Source organism: Delphinus delphis, chromosome 2, assembly GCF_949987515.2.
Source record: "Delphinus delphis chromosome 2, mDelDel1.2, whole genome shotgun sequence".
In the NCBI taxonomy this organism is placed as follows: domain Eukaryota; kingdom Metazoa; phylum Chordata; class Mammalia; order Artiodactyla; family Delphinidae; genus Delphinus; species Delphinus delphis.
In genome coordinates this window covers 11,388,790-11,415,966 of record NC_082684.1, presented here as the reverse complement: position 1 = coordinate 11,415,966, position 27,177 = coordinate 11,388,790, and the positions used below count along the sequence as shown (strand labels likewise).

The 27,177-nt window shown below is 40.0% G+C and overlaps 1 protein-coding gene across 3 annotated transcripts in view; it reads left to right on the top strand.

The window, feature by feature from the left end:
* UNC79 (unc-79 homolog, NALCN channel complex subunit) overlaps positions 1-27,177 on the top strand; it is a 201,779-nt gene that overhangs the window by 123,339 nt on the left and 51,263 nt on the right. For 2 of the 3 annotated variants that reach the window (XM_060003340.1, XM_060003338.1), the window contains 8 exons: positions 1,203-1,352; positions 1,935-3,152; positions 10,244-10,351; positions 13,751-13,867; positions 16,448-16,531; positions 20,424-20,526; positions 22,992-23,132; positions 26,184-26,222. In XM_060003340.1, coding sequence (XP_059859323.1) covers positions 1,203-1,352; positions 1,935-3,152; positions 10,244-10,351; positions 13,751-13,867; positions 16,448-16,531; positions 20,424-20,526; positions 22,992-23,132; positions 26,184-26,222 — 1,960 coding nt within the window. The remainder of the gene's footprint in view (positions 1-1,202; positions 1,353-1,934; positions 3,153-10,243; positions 10,352-13,750; positions 13,868-16,447; positions 16,532-20,423; positions 20,527-22,991; positions 23,133-26,183; positions 26,223-27,177) is intronic. The other variant, XM_060003341.1, reaches the window with a different exon arrangement.

Below are 27,177 nucleotides of genomic sequence, written 5' to 3'. Positions count from 1 at the left end.
CCAAAAAGATTATTATGATTACTTTGTCTAACATCTACTGCTTCAAATTTCATTAACTTATAGAATCTTGTGTTTTAAGACAGGATTGGTCCTTAAAACTTAACCCTATGCTGGTACTCCCCTTATACTCAAGAAGTCTTAAATAATCATAATCACACCTGAGGCTCATTTTGTCAGATAGGTAGATATAAATATAGGCCAAATACTATGATTTCAGTGATGTTCAACTTGAAGAGCAGGCTAATTCCATTTACTGTGGTATTAAATGCATTTTTGTAGCCTTTTCTCTTGCTGCTTTGTACATGGCTTTGGCTTTTCTAAAGGGTGCAAGAAAATTTATTAAGTGGACTTCATGGGTTGCGAAATAGCAACCTTTTCCTCATTACTGTGTTTTCGGCTTTCTCTTTGATTTAAAAGTAGCCAAATGTGGATAGAAGAGAACATAGAAACAAGCTTGATAGGACTCTAAGTGACCAGTTTGTTTATGAGGCCTCAGGACCATAAGAGTCAAAGATTCTTTCTGGGATTCATAATAGCTACCTGTGGCAAACTCTTACTTTAATATGGGGAAATGTTATTTTCTGTTTTCTCTTTCCTTTGTTTATCAGTCCATAATCATTTGTGGAGCTTTTGAGACGACCGGTGGCTTTTCTAAGCTTTCTCTGTGTGTTGTGTGTTTCATTGCCAAATGTAGAGTACAGTATTTTGCATTCACAAAGTTTAAGGCGCATGTACTGTTAGGCTGTGTCTACGCCAGTTCTCAAATTCCAGGAAGGCATGTGTTTTTGGAAGGGGCAAGATCCACTCATTTTGTTAATTTTCTTTTGCCAAATCAGCCTGAAAATTCACCCAAAGCAGGCACCTTTAGGGAGTGTCCCAGGTTCCTGACGTGTATTGGTTATCTGGTTTTAAGTACATTGGAAAAGTTTTCCCATGAGGGCCCTATTGGGATATCGAGATGCCTGTCTTGAAAATGCTGCCCACAGTGACATGAAGTATGAGGGGCAAACTTGTAACAGTTGCTCTGTTCAACGCATGAATAATTTGACACCTGAATGAAATGCCAAGCCAGGCTAGACTTGGGCTGGTTTAGAACCACCCCAGGCTGTGTTCCGTAATGCTTTCAATGAAATGCTTGTGTAGATACAGCCTAAGAGAGAATAACCTCTTAAGTGTAATTTTGACTTTCTCTCCCCAATTAGAAGAAGATAGTGTTTTTGATGAATCTGATATTCATGATACACCTACTGGACCCTGCAATAAAGAGTCTCAAACTTTTTTTGCAAGATTGAAAAGGATAGGCGGCAGCAAAATGGTGAAATATCAGCCGGTTGAGATGAATGTTCAGAGAAGTATGAATTTTTTCCTCTTAGTAGTTTTATGCAGAAATGTTGTACTCTACCATTTTTTGGGGGTGAAATCTCAATTTTATTATGTTACTACACATTTTTAATGCCGTTGATTTGATATGTATGTATGCACAACCAGTATATATATATATGCACTTATATATATACGTGAACTGACGGATACATCATTAACGTCATGATCGTCTTAGAGGGCCATTGCTTGATTTGATTTGTTGCAAAATGTTTGCTTCTCTTCCACACAATTTGAATAAAGTTTCCTAGATCCGCCTCAGCCAAAAGCGATCCCCTCTCCTGTGCACGAATGAACAGAGCTGAGGAATTATCCCGAAGCCTGGTTTCAGAAATAAGATCTTAAACTGCCTTTTGGGGTTCTCTCATTCCAAAGTTTTCTGGGTTTTGAAATTAGAATGAACCTTATGAAAATGTGGCCGGGAAGTCAGTTTTACCTTCCGGTAGAGCTGGGATTATGATTATGGCTGATGCCAATTGTATGCCCAAGTTTGAGGGGAAGAGAAAGGTGAAATCGCCAAGTAAAACAGTACGAGCTTTTTCTGTTTTAATCAGGTGAAATAGAACTGGCCGAATATAGAGAAACGGGTGCATTACAAGACAACATTCTACACTGTGTGAGAGAAGAAAGCATTCAGAAAAAAAAGCTGCGCTCTTTAAAACAAAAGTCTCTTGACATAGGGAATGCAGACTCCCTCTTGTTCACACTAGATGAGCACCGTAGGAAGTCCTGCATAGACCGGTGTGACATAGACAAGCCTCCAGCCCAAGCTGCTTATTTCATGCAAAGACAGCATGACCATGGACGGTCTAGACAGAACTCTGCTACGAGGTCTGACAATGCCGAAATCCCCGAGAACCCAGCTCTGGAAGGTTTTCAAGAAGCTCGGAGGCCTGTAATACCAGAAGTTAGGTTAGACTGCATGGAGACATTTGAGGTGAAAGTGGATTCCCCACTAAAGCCTGCTCCCAAAGAGGATTTAGATCTGATAGACTTGTCCTCAGATTCAACATCTGGGCCTGAAAAACACTCTACGCTCTCAACATCGGACAGCGACTCCCTTGTGTTTGAACCTCTTCCCCCTCTCCGAATAGTAGAGAGTGATGAAGAGGAGACCATGGACCAAGGGGACGATGGTACCTCTGGTAAGGATGCTGCTTCCTCTCCCTCCATCCGCAACCGCCCCTCTGTCCTCAGCCTCAGTACGACGCCCCTCGTGCGAGTAAGCGTGGAAGACTGTTCCAAAGACTTTTCTCCTAAGGACTCAGGAAATAACCAGTCGGCGGGTGACAGGGACCCCCCTCTCATAGCTCTGGAAGACACCACGGACTCCGAAGAATTATCAAAGCCTGAGGAGCTGCAAGGGTTTTCCTGTGGCAGCCCGCTCACGCTTAAGCAAAAACGAGACCTATTTCAGAAGACGCTTGCTCTCCCTGAGATGTCACTGGACGATAACCCTGAGCCCAGCACTGAGGAAGCGAAGCCCGGTGGGCTGATGCCAAGTTCAGGGGCAAAAACTGTCCTCCTCAAAGTCCCTGAAGATTTGGAGAATCCAATGGAAAGTGAGAAGCCAGACGCCAGTGCTGAATCAGACGCAGAACAGAACCCTGAAAGGAAGGCAGAAGAGGAGGGAGCTGAGGAATCTGAATTTAAGATTCAGATTGTCCCCAGGCAGAGGAAACAGAGGAAGATTGCGGTCAGTGCCATCCAGAGAGAGTACCTTGACATTTCCTTCAACATTCTAGACAAATTGGGAGATCAGAAAGTTCCAGGTGAGCGCGTCTCTCTTCTTTCTCCCAGCCTTACGTTCAAGTTTCTGCATTTTACTTGTTAGGGTCTTGGCACTGATACGCATCAAACTCTCAATTTTAAAATGTCAAGGAATGACATTATAATTGCTTCATTATCACTCTGAACCCTTCCTGCTTACTGGAGTGTGTTGGATTCAGATGTGGTTCTATTGGCTCCATAAATGTTTCTGTATTGGTTGTTTCTAAACTCTGCACTCAATTCTTGATCATCCTTGACAACAAGAGGCAATGACTAATTCATATCAAGACATTCCAAGTATCATTTTCGTTTTCCTCAAACAGCAAAAGTCATTAATTGAACTCTTATTGCTTTCTTTTTTTTCCTGCTATACTTTAGTGAATTGTGATACAGCTAATATATCATGAAGGGCTAAAATAAAGCAGAGAGTGCTTGGAATGATTAAGAATTGACTGTATAGTCATTTAGGGTCTATACTGGTTACATATTCTAAGCAAGTATCAGCAGTCTGGCAGACATTGTGTGGCCTCAGGAACCGAAAAGAGCCCAGTTACAACCTAGACTCTAATCCGTGGTCACCAGTTGATGGTGAAGTTGTTATAGTACGAGCACTTCCTGCCTCAAATGCTGTTTCTTGTGTTTCCTTGGAGGCACTGTTTCCAAGAAAGATTAACTTGAAAAAGTGACAAGCTGGTAGTCCACCTCATCCTAGAACACAGTTCTCTTCTCTGTTATCATAATACTGATCAGAATGTTGCGTCATTTCTCAGCCCATATTTAAAAAAAAAAAAAAAAAAAAGAATGTGAATCTCTAGAAAAAATGAGATTGGCCAGGGATGATTATTTTAGTAGATCCGTGGACTACAGAACATTGAGCACTGGCAGAAATCTTGGGGACCTCTAGTATAATCCCTCATTTCCTATAAAAGGACACTGACACTCGGAGGAGGGGACGTGCCCTGCCCCAGGTCACACAGCACTTCTCCCCCACTCCATAACAAAAGCAACTCCTCAGAGAACAGGCTCAGCCCTTTTATTTGCCCCGGGCATTTCCTGAGCTTTCCAATTGTTCTCTACTTCATAGGACAGAGCTGTGTACCTTCAAGGGGCTCTGTAAAAACTTGTCAAATGAACATTAATGTATTTGGAAAAGGCCATGCTCCAGCCAGGCAGGGGGAAGAAAAAGATTCTCATAATAACAAGAAAGTGTAAGAAGGTTTCTACGGAAACTGGGACACCCTTTTATTATTTGGAGCCAAGAAAATTGTTGCATATAGATGGAGCAAAGCACTGACCTAGAAACTATAGAGGTCTATAGGTGGGTATATAAGAAACCATATAAGGTCTGTAGGGTGGGTATATAAGAAACTATATGAGGTCAATAGGTTGTATATATAGGTTGTATATAGGTTGTGGTATGTGTGTTTGTGTGTGTGTGTTGCCTTCTTTATTCATCCTTATGTCAGGTTGTTCCCCAGGCTACCAGGGAGGAGATTGGTATTATATTAATATATTTGTTACCAGAGCAAGAAGGAAAGTATCTGACAATTAAGATGATATGTATTTAAAATTTTTATAATACAGGTTATACTGTCATAATCATTTTATATCTGCGTAGTGTCCCACCTGCCACAGACATGCAGAGCTACCCTTCCTTGCTGGGTGTTGGAAGGAGGGCCATGTGCTCAGAGTAAGACTCAGGCTTCCCCAGACCTTCTTGCCTCTATCAGTCATAGTCAGGGGAGGCCTGGACTCACAGCCTTGCCATTGCTAATTGCCTCGAGTCTGCCAAGTCTAATGGCATTGTGTACTTTCCTTCTGTTCATGTCAGTCCCTGCAAGAAGCTCCAGATCACCCTTCATCTCTCTCACTCTGATTTCCATAAGGCCTTGCACATCTCCTGTCCAGATCCTTTCTCCCACCTTATCGCAATTCCTGAAACTTTTCCTCCATCAGAAATTCATGGTCCTTCATGTCCTCTGTTTCCTTTCCCTTCTTAGTCTAATGGAAACCCAGCTGTTCCCTGAGGAAGCGTGTCCTTGGACTAGGGCCGGGGTGTAGGCATCTTCCTTGCTCATCATTTCCCCCTTCAGACCATTCCCACCTTGTCTTTAAAAACACCCAGCGCTGAATCTCTCATTACTTACCCTGACTTTCTCATTTACTGACAATTTTAATTCCTGGCTCTTTTTACTCTTTCCTAAACTATTCCTGTCTTAATTCTTGTTGATGTCAGTATTCATACACATAGTACAGTGTCTTAGTACAGTGTTTTCTGACACTCTGGCTTCTCAGTTCCTCGAATTCGTCTTCTCCAGAGACTTTTTTTTTTCATCTTCCACCCTCACTCAGTTACTTATTCCTATGGTCATATCACAGAACTTGTTATTATCAATAACTGCAGCCTGTCCATGGTGTCAGTCCAATGTCTCCCATTCTCTGATTACCATTTCCTCTCTCTCTGGACAGCGCTGTATTGATCCTATTGCCTCTCACTGTTCCTCCCCTTCTTCATGTCTTCCCTTCTCAAGTCAATCATTACAATCCCTTCTTGCCTATATCATTCCTGACCTCTGCTTTTTCAGACTTGCTTGGCTAAACACAGCCCTCATCAAATCTGCCTTTCCATCTACCAACACCTGTACCTATCAGATGAGTGTGGCTGGAGAAAAAAACGCGTAACAATATTGACTGGTCTTATTTTAAATTCATGACCATGAACCTCAACTGGGTCCTTAAAGCTACCTGGCATCACACCGTATTTCCCTGGTCCATTCACGTTTCCATTCTCCTGATTATTTCATAGCTACTTTTCTTTCCAGACTTTCAGTATCTCTTCCTATTTGACATAATCTGAAGAGATTTCCACATCCTCCTACCCCTTCCTCTGCCTCCCTTCCATCAACTGCACCCATACACCTGGCCTTCCTAGCTGGGGCTGCAAGTGAACTGTGTTTTGGTCTGAAGTCAGCCTTTCCACATGTGGACATGATTCCATCTCTCTTACTTACTCAAGGATGTACGCCCAGAAATCTCCCCTCTCGCTCCTCCCTTAGTTTTCTCTAAGGTATCTTTGACTTGAATATACAAACATCATCTTATTTCTCTCTTTTTAAAAAAGCTCTTGATCCTAATTCTCCCCATTATTATCCCATTTGCTTCTTCCCTTTTAGCAAAAAACACCCCCGCCTTTTTATTGAAGTATAATTGACATACAATATTATATTAACTTTAGGTGTACAACATAGCAATTCAATGTTTATATGCATTACAAAATAATCACCATGATAAGTCTAGTTACCATCTATCACCATTTAAAGCTACTACAGTATTGTTGACTATATTCCCTATTCTGTGTGTTACATCCCCATGACTCATTTTATATAACTGGAAGTTTGTGCCTCTTAATCCTCTTCACCTATTTTGTCCATCCCTCCATCCCTCCTCTGGCAGCCACCAGTTTGTTCTCTGTATCTATGAATCTGTTTCTCTTTTGCTTGTTCACTTGTTTTGTTTTTAAGAATCCACATATAGGGGAAATCATAGAGTATTTGTTTTTCTCTGTCTGGCTTACTTTACTTAGCATAATACCCTCTAGGTTTTAGCAAAACTTTTTAAGGAGTTATCTGTACTATCACTATTCCCAATTTTCTCCCATACTATTCTTTCTAAAAAGTACGCATCATTCCTATGAGGCTTCCAGAGTTTACCCAAACTTCACTTGTCAAGGTCACCAGTGGCCTCCACTGCTAAATCCAATGGTCAGCTCTTAGATATTATCTTCTGACTCAATAGTTCACAGAGCTGATCACCCCCACGTCACTTGGCTTCTGGGATACACATTCTCTTGGTTTTCTGCATATTCAGTGGTCACTCCTTCTCAATCTCTTTTTTCGGTTCCTCCTTAACTCCCTAATGAGGGAGTGCCCCAGGGTCTTTGTCCTTGGTCCTTTTCTCAGGCTTGTCTACACTCAGTGAGTTGGTGATGTCATCTACTCTTGTAGTTTTACATACTGTCTGTATACTGAGACAACTCTGTTAGGTACCTACTGCTGGAATAATGCCATGTAACAAATAAACATACAGATATCAGCAACATATAACAATAAGCATTTATTCAATTCAAGGGCTGTTGGCTATCTGCAGATCAGCTAATCTAGGCTGAACTGGGTGGCCAGCCTCCTCCTGGGACCCATGAAGCCTGGAAGTATTTTTCTTAGGGTGATGGAAGAGGCACAAGAGAGCAAGCCCCGTTGCACAGGAGCTTGGCAAGCCTTTGGTCATGTTATGCCTGCAAACATTCCACGAGCCAAAGCAAATCACCTGGCTGGAGCCAAAGTCAAGAGGGGAGATACACTCTGCCTCTTTAGTGGGAGGAACTTTTACGTTACATGGCAACGGTCATTGATTCGGAGAGGAGTGAAGAATTGGGGCCTCATCTGCCAAAAACTGCATGGGACATACTCATACTAAACAATTTTCTGTTGTTTATCCCAAATTAAATTTTAACTGGGTGTCCTCTTTTATCTGGCCACCTTAATCTACCTTCAGAATCTACTCCTTCTCACCATCTGCCCTGCTTCCACCCTGGTCTGAGCCATTAACATCTCTCACATAGCCATTAACATCTCTCACATAGCCATTTAACATCTCTGCCATAGCCTCCTAACTGGGCTCCTGCCTTTTACCCATATTGCCTTCGTATCTGCCCAACGCAGCAGCCACCGTGATCCTTTAAAACACGAGATTATACCATTACTCCGCTTAAAACCCTCCTTTGGCTCCCATTTCTTTCATAGTAAAAAGTCAAGTCCTTTAAATTCCTAAAATTCTTTATGTAGTCCTGATTCTCATTAGTTCTCTGACTTCATTTTGCTTGGTTCTCTCCACATTTCTCCTCTTCAGCCACAGTGGCCTCCTGCCATTTTTTGAACACTCCTTACATTTTCTTACCTTGGGGCCTTTGCACCGGCTGGTCCCTCAGCCTGAAACTGTCTTCTCCAGATACCTGCCTGGCTCCCTCTCTCATTTCTTTTAATTCTCTGTTCAAACGTCAGGTTCTCCATGAGGCCTGGACCACACCCCACCTTTCCACCCCTACCCGGCATCTTAGAATCACTTTCTCTTCTATAAAGAATTATTCTTCTAATATATAATAATTTATTTACTTTTATGTATGTTAATTATTGTCTGTCTGTCCCCACTGTTCTCTCAAAGGCAAGAAATTTTCTCTGGTTTGTTCTTTGATTGTATCCCAAGTACCTAGTAGAGTGGTGGCAAATATTTGATGAATGAATGAATCAATAACATGACATTTTCTTCACATCAGTATAAAAAATTGAATAGAAGAATTTTAAGCTAAGTGTATAGCTCTATTCAAATACTTGTTGTCTTAAACTATATACAAATGGAAGGCTTCATAAAATGATTTACGACTGAGCAAAAATTGCCTGGCTTAAAGAATCTTGGTACACTAATGATTATTAATAAGTATCTTACAGTTATGACGTTTCTTTACAATTAAAGCTACCAAGGATTTTAATAAGCGTATCGAGACCCTAAAAGTCTCAATAATCTGTTAAAGAATTCTTGCCTTTAAGCTTTCTTGTTCTACGTTATCGGTGAGATTATTATGCCAGAGTAGCAGCAAATGTAAACCAGAAGCAGATAAGGGTAAGAGAGGTAATTATGCATGTTTTAAACTTGTGGTTTGTGGAGAATACCTAAGAGAAAAGCAATAGCTTAATCACTAAGGAATTTTTAATGGGTAGTTATTTTTATGCTGTATTTGGAGAGTTTGGGAAACATTGTAACAGTTATACTTCTTTTGTTTCGAAGAAAGTATTTATCTGGCAAATGTATCTATTCAGAAAGACCTCTGAGAACCAAAAATAGATGTTCCAAAATCAGTGCTTAAAAGCTTTTCTCCTCAGCCCTCACCTAGGATCTATTTTACTTTTATTTCTGACAGTTTAATAAGTTTAATGATCACCCAGTAGTAGAATAGCATCTGCATACTTATATTTTATGTATGTGTGAATGTATGGTGGCTTGCTCTGTGGCAAGAAAAACAATTGATAACCTGAAAAGGAGGAGACAGATGTCATGAAGCTTAAGAACTTGAAGCCGTTTAGGGTGGACATGTTATAATCATGGAAGCCCATAGTGGTAATTCCAGGCTGCTCATTGAGCTCAATATACAGTGAGTGTTGCTTAAGATGTCAAGGAAGTTTATAAAAAAGTTTTAGGGGTTTGCCATGATAAACCACTAAACTTTTCAAAAAGCTTTAAAGGATAATCTTTACCTAGGATAATGTGGGACAGCTTGTTTCCCATTATTCATAGATGAAAAAGACAATAGTATATGCAGAAAATATTTTACCTTAGATGCATTTGTCAACAGCAGAAGCAAATGATACGTCTTTCTTGCTCAACTAATAAAATCGAAAACCTGAGTAATTGGTAAGTAATTATTCCAAGTTAGATACAGTCCCTGCTCTGAAATTACTTATGATTTAGCAAAGGTTGTAGACCGGTAAACAGACAGTTACATTATGGCGTGTTCATTTTGGTACAGATTAGGACAGGGTGTTCTGGGATTGTATAAGAGGGTCATGTGATTCAGTTTTTTGTTTGAATCTGGGGGTGGGGGTCCTGGATGCTTTTCTGGAGGAGGAACTGTCTATATAAATTGAGATGTAAGTGATGAGTAGGAAATTGCCAGACAAAGGTGGAGTGGTGGAATGATATAGGTGGATCAACTGTAGGTGTCTTTGGGTTTTGTATGAAAAGAAATTCAGTTCCGGAAAGGTGCAAAGATATGTGATATGAGCATGCTGAGCTCTAGCTTTGTAATTGTGCTGTCGTTAATTTCTGAGAGGCACAGCAACACATGCAGAATATAACGTGGATACAACTCCCACGGAACTTTGAAACCAGTGTGTATGTGATTCCATTAAAGTAGTTAGTAGGGCCAGAAAGTATATAATGATTTGAATGGGAGAATTGGGCAAGAGGGGAAAATATATGAAAAAGGTTCTTGAACTTGCTTTTAATCAATGTCCTGAGTTTTAAATAATATTTCTGTTTGTAGATCCTGCTACTAAAGGACTTTCAACTTTGGAAATGCCACGAGAATCCTCATCTGCCCCTACATTAGAAGCAGGTGTGCCAGAAACAAGTAGCCATTCTTCAATATCAAGTAAGATTTCCTTTGGTGATCATTTCACCTGTACATTGATTTGGAACATTATCTGCTGCATAGTTTTCAATTTTCACACTCTTGGTATTGTTTTTTTCTTCTTTTTTTTTACGTTGTGTTAGCTTCCTAGGTAACCCTATGTTGTATGTTCTCAGAGACCCTGAGACATAGGCCCACTTTTGTCAGCATCTCAAGTGTTTGATAAATCAGTACAGCTACTGATAGGCCAAGAATCCTAATTTGTTAAGGTATAATCACTGGATAATTCAATAAAATAAGTATTATGTATGACTAGCCTAAACATAAAACATGGAACTGGTTTTGGGACAAGTGAAAAACATTGTCTGTGACAGAATTTTACATGAAACACCTTTGTTTAATTTGAATCACCTCCATCATTGACAAAATTTTTATCTAAGTTATCATCAAATAAATGTATCAGTTATATCATGATCCCAAAGTTATTATTGAATATAGCGCTTTTGGATCGGAAAATTAAAATGGCATGAAGTATTCCTGGATCTACTGGAGGCAACTATTCAGTATTTTGAAACTACCTTGTTTGTTGGGTCCTATATTTTGCCCATGAGGAGCTTGAGTTCCATTGAGGTGAAAATAAGGGTGTCCACCTGGCTCAGTGGAGTCAATTAAAAGACTTTAGCATGGGAAATTCTCAGTAGGAATCAGAGATACAAACAGTGGTGCAACTTCTGCAAACCCTTGTCATCTGTGCTGGTGTATTTTGTGTTCCATGTGGCCACTGCCTCAAGGGCTAGTGCATTTTCCTTTGACAGTATTTTGAAGTAAAGATGATCCTGAAAACCAGATAAAGATCTTAACTTAAATGCTGGACTGGTAGTATGGAACAACATCGTCATCTTCATCATTCATTTATTCATGCTTTCATTCATTCAGTAAGTATTTATTAAGTGTCTGCTGAGTGCCAGGCACTGTGCTTGGTACTGGTGATCACAGGTGAATAAATAAGACACCCCTTGTTCTCCAGGCATTTACAGACATAATAGTCATAATTGCTACCAATTATTTGACACCATGTTCCAGGCACTGTGCTAAGTGGTTGCTCTCTTAACACATTGCTACCTTATTAAATCCTCGTGTCAGCACTGCATGGCAGATATTATTGACCCAGTTTTAATAGACTAAGAAACAGGTTCAGAGAGGCTAAGTGACTTGCCTAAAGTCATACGGCTATTAAGTGATAGAGACAGGAATTGATGCTAGGTCTGTTTGATTTTTCAAGCCCATGGTGTTTTTTAGTATACCACACTGCCTTAGAATAATTCAAATTCAGTTATAATAGAGATTACAGAAATTCTAAGAAAGCATTTTCAAGTAACAGTTATTTGCCCTTTTGGCAGCAAAGAAGAACGCCTCGTTCTGAATCTAATTGTTCTTCTTTTATCACAAAAAATCTGTTTTATAACATGAAAAAATGCCCATTTTTAAGTCCATATACTAAAATCATGAAAGTGTATCTTCTCCTCCTAATTTGCATGAGTCATCTGAAAAAAGTGAATTATAGTTAGAATTCCAAGTTGGATATAATTTGAGATAGGATGACTTAAGTCAGTTTGGCTTCAGTGCTAGTTACATGTATCATAAAATAAGTGTATCAGTGAATCATGATCCTGAAGTCATGATTGAATCTAGCCCTTTTGGATTCAGCATAGTGCATCATTAAATTTCCACCTTCCTCCTTCTCTCCATTTAAAGCATGTATTGGATAGCTCTTGGTGGTGTGTTCTTAGAGACATAATGCCAGGTGCTTTACACACTGAGCTAAACATTAAGGGACTTTACTCTCAGGGAATTCTTCTGTCTTTAAAAAAATACTGAGGACTGGAGAAATTAATCAATCACTAGAGGTTTCTAACCCTTCTTTGATTTTGTCTGATAGATGGGGCTAATTTTTAAATTTGTCGATCTTCCAAAAGATTTCTGCTTTTGAATTTTACTTGAAATTTGTTAAATTTTCTAAAAGATTTCTGCCTTTGGATTTTACCTGGAGCTGCACTTTCAAGTGAACCATGAAATTGCAAAATTTACCAATCAACCACAAGAATCAGATTTTTCATTAGTTTGCATAGTCATTTCCATGAATTCAGTTAACATGGACTCCAAGACACAAGAATTCTCATCACACCCCTCTTTTTTGCTCAGTTTATCAGCTGATTATTTTGTAGCTAAACATGCCATGACCACCATGAATCAAACAGCATGCTAATTACATTAAAAATAATGTCATAATTGATTTCACATCACACCAAGTTGCTGCCCTGGTACCATGATTGTGAAACCTGTGTATAACACGTAAGAAAGGCTTTCTAGGGCCATAAAGACATCTCGGTTTCTACCATCTCCTTCTAGACTATGTATTTCAGAGCTTCAGTTTCTAAAATTGTCCTTATAAGAGAGTGAATAACCACAAGTTCTCAAATATCCAGTTGTTTGGGATCGTGTATAAAAGGCCTCTTAGCGATGCTCTTCCTTTCTCACTGGGCTGGTGGCAGGGATTGGTGGGACCACTTGAGGAGGGATAGGAGGGTAGGAGACAGGTTGCTTTCTCACTCAGCAGTCTGTTGTCAGAAGTGCTTTTCACTGTTTTTCCGGTTTGGAGATGCTTATGTACGTGACTTATCAATCATGGGATATTTGTCAATGCCTAATTGCGAGATAAAAATGTTACCACTATTTCTTTTTAAAACAAAGATGTGTACTAGAATATACTTGTGGAATGTTATTCAATTCACATTTTTCCAACAGTAGGCAGAGGCTCATGCAGAGATCGAAAACAGCATTGACTTTGGAGTCAACATGTTTTGGTTTTACGACCACCTCATTTGCTGGTCGGTTCCAAGGAACATAATTTCATTTGCTTCAATTTCTCCCTAAAAATTGGGGTTGATATGTGTCATCCTACTCCAAAATATGCATGTACATACACAAACACACACACATGCACGGGGGCCTCAGAGGGATATAATGGAAACTGAAACTATGCATGTATGCACAGCTCCATTAAAGAAAGTTAAGCTATAAATTCAAAGTAGTAGTATCTGTCTTGAATCCTTTTGGGAACAAGGCAGAGTATATAAATTAAAAAGTAAATGAAAATATCATATTGTTGTAACTGGGGTAAATATTTACAGGCTACAGATAAGTGCTCATAGGCACTGTTTCTTTCTTTATCGAGTGAAGACAGGCACCAGAAATAGCATAGTGCCTTAGTTTTTCATCTGAACAGGAGCATACAACTCACTAAACAATGATGAATAGCCAATGAAGGTTCAATTAAGATTCTGTGTGGATGTGTAGAGCCTTTGTGTGCTGTGCATATTTATTCCCCCTAGTAATTATCTCCTAATTTCCTCCATATAGCTCAGTATAGGCAGATGAAAAGGGGATCCCTGGGAGCTCTGACAATGAGCCAGTTAATGAAGCGACAGCTGGAACATCAGTCTAGCGCCCCCCATAACATCAGCAACTGGGACACTGGTGGGTCAAGCTTTTTCTTCTTGTTTTACCTCTCAGATTAGCGAATGCCACTTTCTCTGTGTCCCCTCTGCTTCCTTGTGAAGGAATAGATTTTTTCTCATATTCTGTGGTTCAAACAATTTTTTTAACCTAAGGTAATTAATAAGTCTATTTAAACTTTCCAAGTATTCTAGAGCCACCGGTTCTTCCATCTCGGCTGGTCCAACTCTTTTTTTTTGTTTGTTTGTTTTCCTCTAAGACCCAGATACCAGATGTTAGGCTATCTCTTTGGGGGTTAAATGATATAAATGCATAAAGGAGGGAATGGAACTATGATTTCATGATGCAAATTAGAAAACAAAACAAAACACCAGATTATCAATATTCTGTGTTTTATAAACTCTGAATTATCAAAAATGAGGGACTATTGATAGTAATAATAACAGTAATAACAAATGTCAGCTTAGTGACGTCATGATCTGCCGGTAGGTTTGGGAATATGAGCTCTGTGTTTTAGTCAGCAGGGTCACCAGGTTGCAGCCGCACACCCTCATGCTCATACGATGGAACTGCCTCTAACCTCAATTTTAAAGTAAGAATTGACCGCCATGACATGTCTATTTTAAACATGATCACTCTGCATTTTCTAAACTTTGTTACCACGTTCTGCACATGTACTACTTTCTCAAGCCAGTAGTACTGCTGCAATTCTGCTCTTTTGAGTGCCTGCCTTTTCTTTTTTTCTTTTTTAATTAAATGGGTCATTTGATTACAAGATTATATATGTGAAAGCTTTTTGCAAGACGCATGCACTTTGAAAATGTCAGGGTTTACTACTGTGATATGCTCTGGGGGCCAACACTTGGATAGGACTATTTTTGTATCGTGGTTAGTATACTTTCTGGCTACAGTTATATGAAATTATTTTAATAGCTTTCTTTATGACCAGGAATTACAGTGTCCACAAAACCAAAATATTGAGATACTGTTAATTTTTCACAACCATAATATTTACATATATTTCGTCTTATTTTCCCCACTGTTCTTCAAGAAAAAAAAGAGAGCTAGTCTAGATAACTAAATCCTACACACCATACCCAATCCTATATTTAACAGATAATTTCAACTCTCCTGGCCTTTATTAAGGTTCTTAACATTTTAAAGGTTTAGTGTTTTGTCTTCTTTTTAGTGATAAGTGGTAGTGAATAATGAAATGGCCAAAAGCCAATGGGCAAGGGAGACAAGGAGAAAGACATTGAATAACCAGCCTTGAGAGTTTACTGGGTTTGGGTGAAGCTTTTCTGTTCACACCAAAGAGGACTTTGTTCCTCTCTTTACTGAGCTCGTGCTATGTAAAACTGAGAATGGAAGCTGCTGTTAGGTTCATTCTCCGATGATTAAATGCCCATCTTTCGTTAGGTTGACCTGAAGATTATTTTACCATGCTGCTGTTCTCTGTAGCAAGCTCAGCCTAAGCTCTCCATTTTAGATTCTGACTACAATTACAGCTTAGTTTGATTGACTCTGTAGAGTGATAAAAAGGCAAATAGATCTCAATTTCTAATCCAAATTTTAATCTAAAAAAAAACCTACATGATGCCAAATAACCCATTTAACTGAATTTTTCACTTTTCAACTAAACCTCAGCCTTGTTCATGTCACTCTGGTTTATCATCTAATACTTAACCATTCACATGCTGTCTGAATTTCTTTCGTCTGAGTTTTCCTGGGCTTGTTTTCCATCCTCCAAGTTGGTTTGCTAGTCACCAAGTCCTCCTAGAGCTTCATCTCAATATTCTTTTTTTTTATCAGTGTCATAAAAATTCTCCCCAAATCCAAGACCAGAGAGAGTTGACGAGTGTGGAGTTTTTTGTTACGTGGCATGTCACTTTATACCACATACGTTGATTCAGTGACTTGCTAGTCTCCAAAAGAACAGATCTGGTCATGCAGACACACTGAGAAAGGCAGCCTAAAGCATGGGTCATGATCGACTCACCTCAGCATGTGCCTGCTCGCTCAGAGGATACCTGCCTCTTCTCCACCCATGCGTATCTGATGGCTTGCTTCTTTGCCTCATCTTTCACATGAAAAAAATGTTCCTGAAGCACTACTCCCCCATGTGCCCCTGTCCCCTTATTCCTGTTCTGCAGCCCTCAGTCAAATGCCTGTCATTTCCTTGCTACCAGTTGCACATGTTTTCTGTACGATCGATCTGGTCATTGCCACAAATGATCACTTAACGTATTTATTGATTTGCATAAAACATGTCTTTCATGGCTGTGACATTAGCCTTTCATTTCATATCAAGAGATTTGCGATTTGAGCTTTTGTGGGGGAGGGATTAGAGAATCTGGACTTTTAGGGATGGTTTTAGATACTCTCCTGCTTTCAGCCGCATCTCATACACCTGAATGGCAGGTTTGTAGTGAAACCCCAAGCAACCCTACCCTAAAATCTAGGATGTTTCCTGTAAATGTTAATAATCAACAGTAACAATCACCACAATATGGCCCCAAGAGATTACTGGTTAAATTCTTTGTATCGTGAATTGTGCGCAATTGACCGCAATGAAGACTGAAATGTTCTATTTATCCACAGAACAGATACAGCCTGGGAAACGCCAGTGTAATGTGCCAATGTGCCTAAACCCTGACCTGGAGGGACAGCCACTGAGAATGAGAGGTGAGCTGAGTCGCAGAACCTCAGACCGAAAGGGTGAAAGAAACCATATATGTCAATCATCTAGTCACCCAGCAGGTGCTGAAATCTCTTCTTCAGCAGCTCCATGAAGTGGATCCAACCTTTGCTCAAACGCTTCCAGGACCTGGGAATGTACGACATCTCATCTTTGAACATGACTGACAAAAATTTCTTCCTTATAGTGAATTTTTAACCTTTGGGGCCACACAAAGCAAGTCTAGACTCTCTCACGTAATTTTTAGATATTTGAAGAAAGCCACCAGTTGCTTGTTTCCTCAGGCTTTTCTAAACCACACATCCCTGGTCATTTGGTATTCCTCCTAATATGTATCAGTTTTCCATATCATCCTGTATCTCCTTCTCTGAACATGGCGCAGCTTATCTATGTTTCTTCTAAATTATTGAGATCATAGATGAATAGCTTCTTTTCAGCTATCTGGAACTGAACAAAATATACACTTGACTTTATGATGATCATAGGAGCAAGCTGAGAATAAATCTATGCTAAGATAATCAGAATATGTATTTTTTAAATTCATCTTATGTCTAGTTAATCATTACTTTTGTTCTTTTTTTTTTTTAATTTAGAAGGCAGGTTAACCTATTACTTGTGACAACCAAAAAGCAAAAATGAATTATGACCACATCTCTTAGCTAGTCCCATAAATCAAGCAAACCTATTATCCTGGACCATATCACTTCTGATTTTCCTTAGGAATGAGGAGACAGTTATCTCCAGCTTTGGCTAACATTTATTTGGCATTGAGTAGCAGTTTTATCTCCTGTATCCGATGAGATGAGACTCTTCTCATTTATGGGCTTAGGAAAAGCTTTTATGAGCAGAAGTCAGGGTGGTTGAACAAACTCTGGTGCTTGTCCGTGATCTAGTGACTCGGTCAGTAGAAGCAAAAGTGGCATGAGGTAATGGGAACAAAGAAAGTCTCTTTCATGGTAAACTGAAGAGTCCATTGATATAACTAGGGGACTGATATGTGCATTTACGCTTTGAGACAAACCAGCACCTGTATACTTTCTCCAAGACTCTCTAAGAAGCTTTTGTCAAAATCTCCAGCTATGGGCTTCCCTGGTGGCGCAGTGGTTGGGAGTCCGCCTGCCGATGCAGGGGACACGGGTTCATGCCCCGGTCCAGGAAGATCCCACATGCCGCGGAGTGGCTAGGCCCGTGAGCCATGGCCACTGAGCCTGCACGTCCAGAGCCTGTGCTCCACGACGGGAGAGGCCACAGCAGTGAGAGGCCCGCGTACCTCAAAAAACAAACAAACTAAAAAATCTCCAGCTATGAAGTTGGGCTTTGGAGGAGGTCCCCTCTTTATTCAAGTTTCTGAGAATGTTCTGTTTCTGTTCCTAATTCCATATACAGTGCACTTTGGGTATTCAGTAGGGGAACCAGTAGGGGTGGCACCAGAAGTGTTGCCCTAGATAATGGGAGATAATGGGACTGCCCTTCATACTGCAGACTTAGTTGTGACTCAGCTATAGCACAAGGTGGCTGAGGTCAATGGCTTCCTTTTTGCATTGCCCACCTTCTCCTTGTATATTACTCTTTGCTCCCTTATCATAAGCAGTATTTAGAAATCCATTGATTCAGCTAATGTTGCCATAAGGTGGCCAATGTCTCATCACTTAACCTATCTGCTTTTATAAATGACTGTCATAAATATTGCCTTGTACATTCTGTGTTGTGTGGAAAAACAAATTCATGATGCTGTTGTCAAAAATATCTGTTCCTTGGGCTTCCCTGGTGGCGCAGTGGTTGAGAATCTGCCTGCTAATGCAGGGGACACGGGTTCGAGCCCTGGTCTGGGAGGATCCCACATGCCGCGGAGCAACTAGGCCCGTGAGCCACAACTACTGAGCCTGCGTGTCTGGAGCCTGTGCTCCACAACAAGAGAGGCTGCGATAGTGAGAGGCCCGTGCACCGCGATGAAGAGTGGCCCCCGCTTGCTGCAACTAGAGAAAGCCCTCGCACAGAAACGAAGATCCAACACAGCAAAAATAAATAAATTAATTAATAAACTCCTACCCCCAACATCTTCTTTAAAAAAAAAAAAAAATCTGTTCCTCGGCATTTGTATTAGGTAAGGATTGGCTTGAAACCACCCAAATGACTTGGATTCCCACTCTTCTTGACTTGAATTGTGATTTCTATGTATGCAATAGTACTTAGCAAGCATCTTCTGAAAGCCTTGACTCAGAGTTGTTGGTTTTTTAAAAAATCAGTTGCTTATGTTTCTAGTAAGACTGTATATATATCACCACGTATCTTGTGGGCTGAGTTTCCACTTTCAGCACAGGCATTATGGCATCTGGCAGATGTGGTGTGTCAATGTTCAAGAAATGTGGAGTACTGGAGTTGAACTTTCTATGTTTTGGTTTCTTGAAGCAACTTCATACAGTTTACCTTACTGTTTTAATAATCAATCATATCTTCTTTTATCTTGGCCCAGTTCTTGCCTTTTCTATTATTAATCAATTTATACTTTTGTTTGTAATAAATATGTTGCTTCCTTTCAAAGCATCATCTTTATGAAACAGCTGGAGATCTTTGTTAATGATATAATTGGAAAGAGTATTATCTCAGAGGTAGCTGATAAATATAGTAGCAAAATTTGGATTCCCATTTGGGATCCTCGGAAGTGACATCAAGATATTTTCAGATAATTTCCTTTGCTGTTTGGGTCTGAAGGTCTCCTTATAAACAGATTTTGTAGCCTTTGATCAGACAAGGGAGTCTGTATAGTATGGAAGCATCAAAGGCTTTGATACCATTTTTTCTCTCTCAGATTGAAATACTTTGCCCACTTGGTGAGGTTTCTAAAATTTTTTATGTTGATTCCTTTAGAAACCAATTCTCTGAATCATTATCTTTCTCCTATTTAAGGAAAGACCAGACAGTTTTGTTTTGTTTTTCAGCACAAAGTTAGCAGTTCCTTAATGAAAAACAGATTCTTTAACGACCATTGGGTTTTTGTGGCTTCTTTCCTGTTTGAAGAACTCAGTCTCAGTTAGTACTTTGTAGAACGTGGTATTATTCTGAGTTGTCACTTTGGTATTCTTGGAGTGCCTTATTTCCATAGTTCCTGGAGAATCTGTCTAGCGCTGGTGGTTTTCTTAATGGAGAACAGTCTCCTGGATCTCCAGATTTACTCATCACTAGAGCACTAGATTCCTGCCTCAGATTTCTCTGAAGGCAGCAAAACCCAAAGTACTAAACTCTGTGATATCGATTGGCTGAAGTCACCAGATGGTTCATTCAAAAACACTTCATATTTCATTCATAAAGATTTCAGTTTGAAAAATGAAGTCTTTTGCTTTGGGGCTTATATTAATTTACAAAGTAGAAAACTTTCCTGATATTTCTTAGCTCAAACTTCTCCTCTTGCTTAGGTGTGTAGAGATCTAGGATCTGGTTCCCTTTCCAAATTAGCAACATTTTAGTGTCGGCATGCATTTGTGATTTTATGTAGTATTGTATGAGCAGCTTCCATTTATGCCTAGCAATTAAGGGTTGTAACTCATTTAAGGATACCCTTGAATAGATCCCACACACACACTTTTTTTCCTCCCTGTTTTAGTACATTGTTGGCACACCTGAACTCTTTCTGATTTTTTTTCAGAGTCAAGAAGCAAAATGAACCATAGCAGTCTAGCTCTTAAAATGATATAAGCCAAAACAAATCAGTCTTTCTTGAATTCATTTCACTCTTGACGGTTTTTCACAATGGAATTGGGCTGTCCCTGTTACATCCCTGTGAATGTGATCTTTGGAGGATTTATAAGAGGAGAATAGGGCTTTTCCTGGCCCCCGGACACACATATCTATTCACCAGCTGTTTCTTTGCTGCTTACCCAGGTGCCACGAAATCCAGCCTGCTGTCAGCACCCAGCATTGTGAGTATGTTTGTACCAGCACCCGAAGAATTCACAGACGAGCAGCCCACGGTGATGACAGACAAGTAAGCTCACAGTTATTTTCTTCACTGTTTACAGAATTTGAGAAGTTGCTCACCATGGTTGTGAGAAAATATCAGAGGAGGCATGCTATGCTTTTAAGTCATAATTTGTTCTTCAAATGGCTGTAGCCATAAGTGTTGGTAAGCATTTGTTACTTTAGAAATGCAGTATTGTATGGGCAGCTTTCATCTATGCCAAGGCATTTTTCTTTTTTAATTTGGATGAATGCAAGTAATGTCCGCTTACTGATTATTCCTAGCAATAATTTCACACAAATGAAATCTCTCATCCAGAAGCTTCAAATTGTTCAGAGTGGGACTAAGTTTGAGATATGATCCAGCTGGTAGAATTCATTCTCTGAATCTCAGATTGGTTACGTTGCCTCTCTGTTTATCAGCCTTCAGTTCCCCCAGATTTCTTATGGGATAAAGTCCAAATGCTTTAGCTGATTGTAAAAGGCTCTTTAGGTTGTGAAGGTATGGACTTAACCACTCCTCACCAGGAACTCCTTCCCTAGCCCCCTCACCTTCTCCAGAGCATGCCTGATGTGTTCTCTCCTCTGTGATCTCATAGGTGCCCTTCACTCTGTACTTCCTCTGCCTGGTGAACTCCTATTCATGCATCAAGACCCAGCCTGAGGCCAAGTTTCCCTGATTTCACAAGGCATAATGCATCATGCCATTCTCCAAGTTTCCATAGTATTTGATACATCTCTCTATTCTACCACTTATCACGCTATATTTTAATCGTTAGGTGTTTATACATACATGTTCTGTAATAGATTGTGAGTTCCTTAGGGACTAGTACCCTTTCTTCTGTACTTTATACTCTGAGCTCCCTATACATTTCCTGGCACATAAATGCTGTTCAGTGAATATGATAAAGAATAAGACTTGTACAATTTCAACTTGGGAGAGATCCCTTGGGCCGGGGAGGCTTCCTGGTAAAGGTGACCCACGTGAGAAATTGAGTAGGCTTGTGATAAAAGGAGAGGAAGGTGAGGTGGAAGGGGCTGGTATGAGGATCCATGCAGCTGGCCACAGCCGGCCGTCATTACTGAAGAAGTGAAAGGCCTGTCTTGAACAGCTCCTTACCGTGTCCATATGGGGAGCACCTAGTTGCTGGTGGAGGGCTCTTCTTAGCTCTTTCTTTGGTATAATTTTCTCGTTTTGTGTCCTCCTCCAAGTCTCAATATTTCCTAGTTGTCTTCCCGGTTGCCTTTGTGTGTACTCCATTTATCTTCGTTTTTAGTTACCAGTGTGAATCCTATATTTTTTTAAAAAGTCAGTTTGTAAGGAGTGATATATATGTATATCAGGAAGTTTTCAGATGGAAAGGTCACAGTAGCTATTTTAGCGCTGCCTCCCTTGCTTTTCCCTTCACCGTATAAAGCTGTTCAGCGGCCACTGAGAAAAAGAGCTCCGCTTTGGTTGAGATGACGTCAGTTGAACCCACATTAGATACTACAAAGAGCAATAAGCTGGAAGTTCCTTAAGAGCAGGGACCATTGTGTTTTTACAGACTGCACTCTCAGTAGGCGTGGTGAGTTCATAAACTGATCTGAGTGACGACGGGTAGAGAAGAGACTTGATCCAGACTCCCTAGGCTTTCTCCAGGGTTCTATTGACTAGACTATTCTGTCTCTCACCCACAAATAGGATTTTAAAATTTTTATTTATTTTTGTTTTATTTCTTTTCTCAACAGATCTTTATGGAGTATAATTGCTTCATAATGCTGTGTTAGTTTCTGCTGTACACCAAAGTGAATCAGCCATGTGCACACACATGTCCCCATATCCCCTCCCTCTTGAGCCTCCCTCCCACCCTCCCTATCCCACCCCTCTAGGTCATCGCAAAGCACCGAGCCGATCTCCCTGTGCTATGCTGCTGCTTCCCACTTGCTATCTATTTTACATTCGGTAGTGTATATATGTCGATGCTACTGTCACTTCTCCCCAGCTTCCCCCTCCCTGCCCCCGTGTCCTCAAGTACATTCTCTATGTCTATGTCTTTATTAATAGGATGTTTTTAAATCTGAAAGATTGGGAAGGCTTCCATTTTTGTCTAGACATTTTTCACTTTTAATTTCAACAAATGAAAAAAAATCTAGTTAGTGACTATCCCCAGCAATAATTTCACATGCAGAAAATCCTTCAACCAGAAGCTTCAAACTATTAGTCCAATTGGCGCTCATTGTAAAAGGGAGCTCTAATTCGTGTAAAGGCCAGATAGTAATGAGTTGAAAGACCGTTTTCAGTGATCCGCGGAACCTTCCTGATCTCTGGTGTGTGTGCTATTTCTGTGTCTAAGGTGATGGTGGTGCTGGAGTTTTCTATTTATTGTTAGAATGGGACCGCTGACCTCCTTTTGGGGGCTTTTCCAAGACTCACCAAAAATGGCTGCATGTACTTACACCTTGAAACCACTGTCGGCTTTCACGGAAAGCATTCCTCTGTTTTCTTTGCAGATGCCATGACTGTGGGGCCATTCTTGAAGAGTATGATGAGGAAACCCTTGGGCTGGCCATTGTGGTCCTCTCCACATTCATTCACTTAAGCCCAGACTTGGCAGCCCCGTTGTTGCTGGATATCATGCAGTCTGTGGGAAGGTGAATGTCAGCTTCTGTTTTGTTTGGTAGGAAGGAGCCTTACTCAATCTGTATCCTTAAATAAAAACTGCCAATTCAAAAGTGAAACATTTTGTAACCTTACAGATGCTTGATATTTGTGGGATCAACTCAGACTAATTTCACAAACTGAATGTACCAAACTTTTGGTTGAATTCTACAGCCATGTAGGGTCATGAGTCACAACGTCAGAGTGGAGCTAGAGGAAACTGCACTAAGAAAACCCTACTGTTTGTTGTTCTCTATTAAATACTGTGTGAGCCAGTGTATGTTACAGTGCTCAGAACTGTGCATAATTCATACTAAACACTTTGTAACTTTTAGATGTTATTATTATCTTTCTTTACCTGTTTTTTAAAAAAATATTTATTTATTTATTTGGTTGTAGCAGGTCTTTGTTGCTGCAGGCAGCCTCCTTAGTTGTGGCATGCAATCTCTTAGTTGTGGCATGCATGTGGGATCTAGTTCCCCTACCAGGGATCGAACCCAGGCTCCCTGCTTTGGGAGCGTGGAGTCCTAACTACTGTGCCACCAGGGAAGTCCCTCACTTTACCTGTTTTAAGATGGGTTCTCTAGGCACTTGTAATCAGGGTGGCTCACTTAATTATGCAACTTGCGGCATTGTCACGTGAAGGGATAAATGGAAGTATAGTAGTTTTATACTTCTGACTCAGAAAAAGGAAAGATGCACTCATTTTGGGAACAGAGCCTTCAGCCTGACTGATTAAAACTTAGCTGCTTTGAGAATTTTCATGTTAAGAAAATTCCATTTAGTAAGATAGGACATTAGAAGAAAAGTGATGTACTTCATGGATATAAGTAAAGTTCAAATTCAGTAACAAATTGTAGTCCTAGCATACACAACGTATAGGAGAGGACTGAGTTAACTCCCCATGAATGTGTTAAGTTTCCAATCTGTGCTAGCACAGAGCTAGGTGCTTTAGGTTGCAGGCATTACACCTAGCTCTTGCCCTCAAGTGCTTTATGGCTTAGTTGTTGAAGAGGACAGTGATGTGTGGAATAACTGAGTAGCCATAAAAGATGGGACATGATTAAGAGCTGTATTCATGAGCGATATGTGTGGTGAATGCTATGGGAGTTCAGGATGGAAATGATTTCTTAGGGAAGGTCTCTATAGAGGAGGTTGGAGAAAAAACCTGGATTCTGCAAATTCCTGGTATTTGATGGAGGAAAGAGAATGAATCTTGATGGAGCTAAAATTTAATCTTTTTAATGAAAAAAATGATAATTTCAAGTTAAAGACAAACAGGGAAGCGTTAAAAACCCCTCAAGCCCAGAAGTATGTGACTCCCTTGTCCCCCTTCCCCAAATTTTTCTGTAGTATCCTTAGGTGTGTGTATCCTTAGGAGTATGCAGTCAGACTTGGTATAACTATTCCACCTCTAATACTTAGAAATAGCCAATGTGTAAAGTAAGTGATGAACACAGGGAGATAGGTAAGAAAAGATGAATTAAGCCCTTGATTTAACCTAATCATAATAAATGTGGAATAAATGTTATACCAGCTATCAGCAATACTTGCATAATTGAAAGTTTTTTATTAATGCAAGGTCTCGATTCCTACTATCAATACTTTTCAGTTTTAGAACAGACAGAATTATTGTTCTGGTCGGTTACCATCTCCTTGAAATAGCTGATCTAAGTTGTAATAGATACATAGAGGGGTTTTTATTTTGTTTTAACATAAGGGAGAATAAATCATGTTCAAGCATTGCCAATTCTTAGGATGGAAACAAACAAGTTTTGAAGAAAGGCAAAGGAAAAACAATAGAGATACATTTTTACATACTTACATATAAAAATCGTTAAATCTGTACCTCCTTTGGGCAGACTAGCAAGAGACAGGGAGAGCATTAAAGCAAGCTGCCCAATTCTTAGCAACCAAACCTACCAAGAAGGCAGATTCAGTAGTCACCTGATTCAGGCCTTCCTTGCATACCTCAATTCCAGGTGAGGCAATGTGGATTTACGAACACTTAAGTTTATTCTAATCCCACAGGAACTATTTCCAGCATGTTCTAAGAGTGTGTAAGTTCAGCACATCCCTTTCATTTATCACCCAAGGCTTTCCATATGATTTCATGTTTTGCTCTCTACTTAGATCTCTTAAAATTTACCCACCCCTTTTTCTAGATGCAGCCTTCAAGATCACATTGGCTGCACCCTTAATTACTGTTTATTTCATTTGCCAATGCTTATCTATTCATTGTAGTGTCACTAGTATGAGAGAGACCATAACCAAAGAAACTGGGAATCATGTCTGGTGTTACTGGTGCTGGACCCTCTATTCCTGTCCAAATGCATTCTTGACTCGATTCACTGTTGTGGTCTTAAGTAAATAAATTTTTAGCATTCTCCTTGTTTGTTTCTTCAGTATCTCACTGATCAAGACGTGTTTTTCTAAACCCACGAATTTATTACATTCTTTTTCTTTCTATACATCTAGAATATTTCCATGCATATAGAACCATATAATTATATTTTTCAAAAATTACATGTTATGTATCGATTACTTAACCTAATACATTTCTCTTTTCAATATGTCATTTCAACCCAACGATTAGCTGACAAATACCCGTTACCTATTTTGCTATCTTACAGAGGCTTTGACAGTTTGTGGTTTGTTTGCGGTGAGGTTTCAGAGGTTGTATACAAAGAAATGAATTTTGAGTTGAGTTAATATGGGGATGGACTGGGTCAAATACTGTTCTGTTATCTGTCTAACCTGGCTGCAAAGGACATATTTGTAGATTGACTGGGTGCTATTCAACTAACTCAACTGTATGCATCTCCATGGAAATATTTGATGCAGAAAGCAGATTTCAGAAACTAGATTAAATTGAACCCTGGAGATTGACCCCTGAGTGGATCCTCTGTCCCTGGTCAAAGGAATTGTCAATGGTTTTACATGTCCCCCATCTAAATGGGAGCTGCAATGCGGCATACAGTACTCATGCATTTCATCATGAAACCCTAAGATACTCATGTGACTCTGTTTACTTTATTTCCTAGATTGGCATCCAGCACAACTTTTTCTAATCAAGCAGAAAGGTAAGGTCCTAAAATGAGCTCAAATCTCACTTTCTTTTCGTCCCCTGTGCATGTTCATCCATTTCTAACACACTAGAGTGTTTACCACGGGAGGAATATGGTTAGGTTCAGTTGCAGCTCCAGAGAGCACTCGTTCATTTTCTCTTCACACCTTCCTTTATTCAGTCCTGCATTCACTCATTTCAGTCAACAAATACTTTTTTTAAAAAAATAAATTTATTTATTTATTTGGCTGCGTTGGGTCTTCGTTGCTGTGCTCAGGTTTTCTCTAGTTGCGGCGTGTGGGCTTCTCATTGCGGTGGCTTCTCTTGTTGCAGAGCACGGGTTCTAGGCACACAGGCTTCAGTAGTTGTGGCACGCGGGCTCAGTAGTTGTGGCTCACGGGCTCTAGAGCACACGCTCAGTAGTTGCAGTCCACGGGCTTAGTTGCTCCATGGCATGTGGTCCCGGACCAGGGCTTGAACCCATGTCCCCTGCATTGGCAGGGAAGCTCTGATGAGAAGTTTTTAACTTAGATGAAGTCTAATGTTTTAAAATTTTAAAACAACTTATGACTATTCCTTCTTATTGTGTATCTAAGGAACCTTTGCCTATCCTTAAGTCAAGAATATATTTTCCAATGTCTCCCAATAGAAGTTTTATGGTTTTAGCATTTATATTTAGCATTTACATGATCCATCTCAAATTAATTTTTATGTATGGTGTGAGGTAGGGGCTGAAGTTCCATTTTATCCATGTGAATACCTTAGTTATTTCAGCGCCATTAAAAAAAAAAAAAAGACTTTCCCTTTCCCCATTGGATCCCTTTGGTGTCTGTTAAAATCAAATAACCGTATTAGGTTCAGTCTGTTTCTAGGCTCTGTGTCCTGCCTCACTGATCTATATGTTGATCCTTGTGCTGGCGCCGCGCTGTCTCGATTACTGTAGCCTCGATTACTGTAGCCGTATAGTAGGT